This window comes from Pleurodeles waltl, chromosome 10 (genome assembly GCF_031143425.1).
Source record: "Pleurodeles waltl isolate 20211129_DDA chromosome 10, aPleWal1.hap1.20221129, whole genome shotgun sequence".
In the NCBI taxonomy this organism is placed as follows: Eukaryota; Metazoa; Chordata; class Amphibia; order Caudata; family Salamandridae; genus Pleurodeles; species Pleurodeles waltl.
The window spans coordinates 259,110,933-259,119,077 of NC_090449.1; the positions used below are offsets into that span (position 1 = coordinate 259,110,933).

Consider the following 8,145-nt stretch of genomic DNA (forward strand, 5'->3'; position numbering starts at 1 on the left):
ATGGCCTCCTCGCATCTCCCAAACCGTCCCCTGAAGCTTCTATTTTAGCCGCATTTTGGTGCTGTAAAATGAAGAATACTTACTGTAAGTTGTTGTTGTTGTTGTTGTGTTACTTGCCAAGGCATGGTTACTAGAATATTTACTTCTCATGTAGCTCTGACCACACAATGATACCCTGCATCAGAAGGCTTTCCACAGGCCCCAGGAATTAATCCGCAGGGGAGGGCCTGATAATGCTGCAGGATCAACAAAAGTATGCAGCAAGAAAAGACAAATTATGTACCATAGTACGGCACATTTTGTGATAGTATTTCATTATTTTGAAAATTTTGCACTTGTTAACACTCTCTAGGCATAGGGTGCATCTCATTGGTGCCGGTTTAACACCTAAATATAGCAATAATTAACATAAAGGTGCCCAATCAACCTTTGCAAAGGCCCTTTCACTGGGCAGCAACACGTGTTGCCACCTTTTAGAAACTTTCTAAACCATTTGAGCTACAAAACATTTTTTGGGGTATAGTCTGCAGATTATGCAGCAGGTGAGGGATTGTGTGGCAAATGCTGCATATCTACAATTATGCGAAAAAAGCAGTGGCTGCACAATCGCATAATTTCAGTGATCCTGACTTTACACCACACTCAGTAGGAGGGAGAATACTTTAGCAGCACTGATGGGAGTGGCTTACCAGGATTTACTTTTGCCAATGCACGTTAGTGGGACATCGTGGCCGAAAATATCTTGAGAGAGTGGTGACAACATTTTTAACCACGTACAGCTCACTGCCGCCTTTGGCTAGTTTTGCAATGTAAATATCCCATAACCATACATACATTAGTTGGAGTGACCTTTGCAGTGGAATCTGTATGGCCACCGAGATGACAAGTTCCACCACAGACTCGTGTCAAGAGCTCTCATGTTTCCCATTCCCACGCGTGGGTAGTTCGTACAGACCAGGTTTTTCTTTCACATTCTATGACTTCTAGTCCACTTCATCCCAATATAAAATCAGGAGTACCAGATCCCTAATGCAAAGAAGATACCTGGACTGAATTTACTACTTATGCATGGAACTGGGAAAGTTGCTCTGCTTGTCCTGCACCAGAGTGAATATCGCTTCAAATGTGTAAACACGATAGATATACAATAAAAGTGCACATACATGAATGAGTTAGAAAATAATTAGAGACAGAGGTCAAAGACGAAAGTTTTACATATTTATTAAGATGTTACAAAAGAAACGAGTGGCGATGGAACAGGAAGCGACAATTGATGCATTTTACGTAAACTGATAATGCAATTTCCGAGCTTCAGACAGGTTTCTATGAGTAGCTTGATGGCGGCCATCTTGTGATCCCTGGAGACAGGCTTCTTGTGCTGAGCACACAGTTTATCGGTACTTAGAGGTCAGGACGGCAGACACTGCGGCCAGGAACTTGTCCCAGGCAGCCTGGCACTGAGGGGTGAAGTCAGCAGGGAAGTGGGCAGCCAGCACAGTCTGAATGCAGTGGGACAGCAGCTGAAAGAGCGAAAAGCAGAAAGTGAACAATACAACCCATGGAGCAGTGCAGGACAAATGCTGGATTTAAATGAAAAGAATGATCAATAATAAAATGCAAATCTCACAAGCTACTGAGAAATTCAGTTTCTCATAGCTGCCAAGTTTCTCAGGTCTGTGCGTGATGTGCTGGTCTACTCCAGGTTATTTTCCTCTGAATGCTGGGACTTGTGGTGCTGATGTATATGTAATAAACAAAACTACAAGCTCCAGAATTCATAGGAACATCTGGAATGGAGCAGCACATCACACATGGATCTGAGAAACGTGGCAAGGCTGGGTTTTACTTTACATAACTTCTGAAACATACAGAGATAATATTAAATTGTCATTAACATCAGCATTTCATTGAACGTCAAAGACTGCAATTCCTCAAAAACACAACAGTATTTCTCAGTGTGTGCCTCTGATGCAATGTCTTATTCTCACCACGAGCACAGATTAGGCAATGGAAACCGAAATAACTAAGGTATTTTGCAGTATGTGAACATGTTCTCACATAGCATTCTTTTATGTAATCTCGTGCCTTTGTCAATTAGCCCCAAAACTTCTGAAATGGTAATACATTCACATACGATTAGTATAGATAGACAGGAATGTGCCCTCTTTGCACTTTTAAAAATAGGAAATTGGACATTTGAGGCCTATTCTCAAAGGCATTTAACAGTAGTAAATGAGTACTCCCGTGGTACCACTTCTCCTACTCCTTGCTATTAGAAGTAATAATGATAAGAGCAAGGGTCTCAAAGCACTGCCTCGGACTACTCATGGCAGGTGCATTTGTTATGGCCGTGATGCCCTATTTAGCTCCAAGAAGGCTGGATCTATGCTAGATTTTCAGGATAATCTCTGAGTACTTAAATCAGTTCAATGTAGACCAATTTTATGCAACAATACCTTATTTAAATACACAGGACCAACTCAAGACACCTCAGTTTTACGAATTGTGCTCCTTATGGGGGTGGACACTTTATTTGTTCGAATACCCCCTTACAATCTACCATGCTGAAAAATATTTCAAACAAACACTGATACAGATGCCTGAAGTATTTGAGAAGAAAATCTGGGCAATTTTTGATTGATAACATTCTTTCACAAAAATGTCCTACTTCTGATGGGCTGTTTTTGAACAGATTCAAATGTGTTCAATGCTGGCTCACCTGGAAGTTTCCGGGGTCCACGCGGAGGTTGTAGGCGTGCAGGTCGCTCAGTTTAGACAGGGCCTGGTCCATGCTATCGATGTGCTTGGCTGCCTCACCAATGGCACTTAGGACCTTGCCTCCATGTCGCTTCACGTCAGCAGAGCCCGGGGAGGGGTCGAAGTGGCTGAAGTAGGTCCTAGTCTGACCGAAGCTGGCAAACAGCCTGGGGAAAAACATATCAGCTTTATTAAAAAAAAAACATGCAATACACAGCACACCCACATCAATTTATCTACCCAGCACTGCTATTTCAAACAACAAAAACACACGTGAAATGGCTATTGCAGTGGCAAGAATGGAAAAACATGTCTTTTTTAAGCATCATTAGTACTGTAGAAAAAAATTACATTACTAACAAAAAGTCTGACCCTGAAAATGGCAATAGTTAGGTGAAAGATGTGGCTAAAAACTGAAAAACAAATAATTATGAAGACTCGTTTACTCTAATCTCTTATTCCTGTGGGCCATCACCTCTTAACATTTCCTCAATGACCTGAAAGTTCTTACCTTTGCGTCGAAGCCACCAAAGTCTGACCCTATAGCTTCTAACCTATTCCAAATCCCTCTTTAGGAGCTAACACAAACTCTTAACCCTCAGAGGTTCTAACCTCTTACTAACCCCTCTGGGGTCTGTTACCCCAATGGGAATCTAACCTTTTAGCACTTCCTCTATGCACACTAACCATTTACAATTTCACCCAAGAAGTAACTTCGTACCACTTCCTCCATGAGCTTTAAACTCATACCACTTCCCCAAAGTACCTAACCTCTTACCAGTTCCACTATATGGTGTAACCCCACCCTGTGGTTTCTCTCTGTCTCATTGACCTGGCTCATGCTCCATACAAGCGGCTCATCATGTGTAAAGGGACCGCGTACTGTCCAGTAATAGCACAGGCTGTACCTTGCCCTCTTTGACTGAATTGTTTTTCGTAATAAGTTGCAAGGATCTGTAAAGCACAATGACAGCTTTGTTGCTGGTTTGCTGCTGGGGAGACATTAAGAACTCTGGGTGTTCATCTTACACAATCCCACATGCAAGCAACCTGGATGCTCCATGAGTTGACCTAAATCAGCACACAGCAAGCTGTGCCAGGAAGGTGTACCCATATTGGAGCCAAGATTTTGTATTTAATAGTAAACACTACTTAGAGGTCTATATACACTTATCCGCTGGTGTGAACTCCATATACGTAGATATCCGCAGCAAGCCCAGCCAAATAGGATTCATGATTGTTTAGCAGACCACAGTCAATGTGCACCACAACCTATGACTTAAAGGCACGCAGTTTAAGGAATCTGCCCTGATCTCAAGCTCCTAACGGTGGATCATGCGGTAACGATCAATAACATGTCAATAGTAAACATTTGACAGTCTCGTTTTTTGATGAGAAACGTAAAAAAACGTAACACATTTGTCAAAATGTGTGTCACCATTATATGGATCGATTTCTTTCATATATTTACCTTCCAGACAGAGTCAAAGAAAGTATGCCTCAGTGACTCTCTAGATAGCACTCACCTGTCCAAGGCTTCACCTCCGAGGGCATCGCACTGGCCAGAGATCTTTCCGCAGAGGCCGACCACGAGGGCCTTTTCTTCAGCTGACAGAACCATCTTGAGAGTTGAGTGCTGGCGGGCTCAGGGTCGACCAAAGATGGAAGTTAGAGACAGTCCATGCTGTGTGCTGGACAGAGCCCCTTTTAAAGGGGAAGGGGGACGAGGAGCCTGGCAACATTCCAACGTGAATGGTCAGTTTTGGGTTCCACCCGAGGAGGCGGGGCTATCTTATCTCCCTGGAACACTGCCAGAGATTAGGAGAGTCTTTGCAGTGTGACATACACAGCGGCCTAATCTATGGCTCACTTCATTAACTTGACCAACAAATAAATATCTGGACTTTCAGAGATATGTTTTAAGGCATTCTAATTTGTTTTGTTAAAGTCATTCTTGTGTTAAAAATGGACTGTCATAATTACTTAGAAAGCCTTGCAACTAAAAAATGCGTGTTCTGGTAACACGGAATATGGTTCTTTGCATACCTTCGGTGCTGTACTTTAATTGGACATGACAAAATGAAACTTAGTGCCAATATATATTACCATCACTAAATGCGCTTTGACGTGGCAATAGGTCAAACCAGGCTGGTGTAAAGAACAAAGATTAATTGAAAAGTAACATCTGGGTTCCTCACAGTTTCGTGCCATAGAGCATTGATTTAAATAAAAAGAAGGAATATTTACAGACTAAGAACTTCATTCTTAGTGTTTCTAATTCAGATCCAGACAGGTGTTTGTGCCCAAAGAGACACTAAAGCAATGCACAAATTTACAGGCTTTTCTGCAAATTCCTACGAATTTTTGTGGCCAAAATACAATCACCACACAGCTCGAACGGGTGAGAATCAGAGGGGCATATTACATTATATTTCTTTCTGAGGAGTGGAACCGGAGTGTAGATGTATTACTGCAACTGGTACATACCGCACCATATTCGTGCACTTTTTTAGACGTTCAGACAGAAGGCCTGAGTGAGGTAAGACATTCTGCACGGTGCCATGGGCCCAACTCACAAACGTGAAGGGGGAATGGTCAGAAATTTCCTCCAGTAGGATTAATCCTACGTTTGGAGCCCTTTCCAACCTGAAAGAAATTCACTAACAAACAACAAAGTCTTCTTGGAAATTTGAGCAAGTCGTAGAATGCTAGCAGTTCATAAATGTGTAACATTACATCCATGCATGATTTCCAATCGAACTGGTGTCGACTTTTTCATGCAAAAACATAACGCAAATGTGCATCTGGATAGTTATAGATGTTAGGTTTTTAGTTAACTTTATGTAAATTATTTTCAACTTTTTGAATCAAAATGTTTTTAAATGACCAAAAAGCAAGCCAGGAATGCAGAGTGGGAAAGTAGAAACAATGCAGAACATGCCAGCACCGCAACCCCAGAACTCTACAGGAGCACTGGGGAACAAGCAACCTGTATGGCTAAAATCTCCAAAATATTTGGAGCAATTAACAGTTAAGCACCACACACACCTGAAAGACCCCCAATAGAAAAGGGGAATTGAAAGAGGGCATATAGCAAGAAGGCACGAACAAGATAGCCATGCCAAGCTAGACCACAGTATGCCAATAATGTAGATTCACAGTGGCCTAGCAGGGTTACCATAGACGTAATTCATGAAAAGACACGCTGCTGCCTCCCTTGGGTGTCACCTCATATAGAGGCAGATTTACAAGAAAGTGGCCCATCGGTCCCGATGCGGCACTTTTCTTGCATCCCCTTGCCGCCACTAACAACACCTTAGTTGTGGCGAATTTATGTTACGGCATACCACGGCGGTGATTAGCACAATAGCATCAAAGTTTTTGACGCTATTGTGGTGCTTTGCTGCACTAGCGGCAACATTTTTAACGCTAGTGTTCCAAACCACAGGGAGGCCCGTAGATTGCTATGGGTGCATCATTTTAAAGCCTGCCTTTGGCAGGCGTTAAAAATGATGGAAAAAATGGCACAGTGAAATCTTGTAAATTTCACTGCACCATTTTATCGGGCCTCCCTGCGTGGGAATGGCCCCTTGCATAATTATGCCTGACGCAGGCATAATGTGGAGCAAGAACTTTGTATATCCGGCGCGGGGAAAAGGCCACCTTAGTGCCCGCTTAGCGTAAAAAGACATTACGCTAGAGTGACACTAGGTAGTGCCAGGAGCTTGTAAATATGCCCCTTACTCACCTGCTCCTGAGACTCCTCAACCTACTTCCCCGTAGACTGCACCAACCAGGTCAACACTCACCACCATTCCCTTTAGCACTTCATTGTATCTCCTTTCCCGCAAATCAAAACCATTATCACAAAAAAGAGAGAAGTGGGGAGTCCAAAAATTATTTTCGCATTGTTTTATTGCACTAACTCATGCCAAGTAGAGTATGCAAAAGTTATTAAATTATTATCTGGTGTATCTCACTTCTGTTCAGAAGCTAAACATAATATAAACTCATTCTGCAATCACACATTGCCTCTCTTAACTATCCCTAACTACAATTACAGCCGGAAAGAAGAACCATAAAATTAAGAATAAAAGAAATAAGGGCTATATGGATACATTTTGGTTATCCTGGAATCTATACATTGTAATGGTTAATTTGCCTAAACCTTTCTTTCGTGTTATTTGCAAAGCAAACACATTTTTCATAACCACAGATGTGATGGGATAGCCACGACTATTAATGTAACAGGAATGAACTGGGTAACAGTCTCAGGTGACATATCCAGTGTTGTGAAGCCACACGGCTATGATAGTAGGCACTGCATGCAACCAGATCATTTTAATTGAAACACACCTTGCATTACAGTTTATCAAGGTCCCTCTCTATATCTCGTTCTGGGGTGCGCCTGGTTCCCAGGCCTGTTTACACGGGTCTCAGAAGAGTGATGACTTGCACTTAAGCCTATATATATGACATCTGCAATCAAAAGACACTGTACAGAAGTTGTTTGTATTATCACATTCTTAGCATAAAATGTACCAAATACCCCCATCAAAGAATTAACTCCTCTTTTTCCAGCATTTTTTGCTGAGTAGCCTAAGTTGCTTTGCCATTCGTCAAAGTCTGTACTTCACCTGTACTCAGGAGACTGAACTTAATAAATTCCTCCTTTCTGACAGAAGGCAGAGGCCATGCAATAGGGGTAAAGCTGATGGATCTCTTCCTGTGCTAAAAAGGGCAGGCAGAATGTTGCACTCTGCACCTACAAACGTGAGCCTGCGCAGAGTGGGGTCACTCGGCACGTGCCATGAAATGTTCACGCTGGCTTCCTTTGTCACTGACCACTAGGGGGCTCGAGTGGTCCCTGCTATTCGGAATCTTCGACTCCTGTATAATTGCCACTATTCTGTAACCATACGAGGTAGGATTTATTATGTTTCACAAGTGATCATTATCAAAAAGACAAAATCACAGGAAATTATATCATATGGTCGGTGACCCGGGGTGTGTGCTTCTTCAGATTGCATCAAGGGCACCAGAGAAGATGCTAGAATGGCCCTTGACAGAATGCCAAGCAGTAGCAGTGCCAGTGGCGAAACGAAACTTGAACCTCTCCCTGCAAAGTACATGGAGAGGACCCCTCATCCACCCACACAGGAGCTCTCAGGCCAGGGAGCCACAGCCTGTGCACAGTATACTGGGCTGAGGAGGCCCCCTGGGCTGCGGGAGCTTTTCTTAAGCCATTGAGCAGTCCAAATTTACTCCCACTGCAGCCTGTCTCAGGATCACTTCTCCTTTCTGATCAGTTCTGATTGAGAGGGTTTGAGGGTCATGTAGATTGGCCCTCAATGCATGCAAAGTTAATCATTGGCAAGGGGCACCTTC

The 8,145-nt window shown here is 42.9% G+C and overlaps 1 protein-coding gene across 1 annotated transcript; it reads right to left on the reverse strand.

Annotated features, from left to right (window-relative positions):
- Positions 1 to 1,205: 1,205 nt before the first annotated feature.
- LOC138261441 (hemoglobin larval subunit alpha-like) lies at positions 1,206 to 4,447 on the reverse strand. Its single transcript, XM_069210389.1, has 3 exons — positions 4,284 to 4,447; positions 2,720 to 2,924; positions 1,206 to 1,520 (listed from the first exon to the last, which is right to left on the reverse strand). Exons 1-3 carry the CDS (start codon positions 4,376 to 4,378, stop codon positions 1,392 to 1,394), a joined length of 429 nt encoding a protein of 142 aa, XP_069066490.1. The 5' UTR covers positions 4,379 to 4,447; the 3' UTR covers positions 1,206 to 1,391.
- Between the last annotated feature and the right edge of the window lie 3,698 nt (positions 4,448 to 8,145).

Excerpts from the sequence above, each read along its gene's own strand:
- LOC138261441 (XM_069210389.1), bottom strand. The coding sequence starts at position 4,378 with ATGGTTCTGTCAGCTGAAGAAAAGGCCCTCGTGGTCGGCCTCTGCGGA. Across the intron at positions 2,925-4,283 it reads GGAGGTGAAGCCTTGGACAG|GCTGTTTGCCAGCTTCGGTC; the intron begins GTGAGTGCTATC and ends GTTTTTCCCCAG. Across the intron at positions 1,521-2,719 it reads TGGACCCCGGAAACTTCCAG|CTGCTGTCCCACTGCATTCA; the intron begins GTGAGCCAGCAT and ends TCGCTCTTTCAG.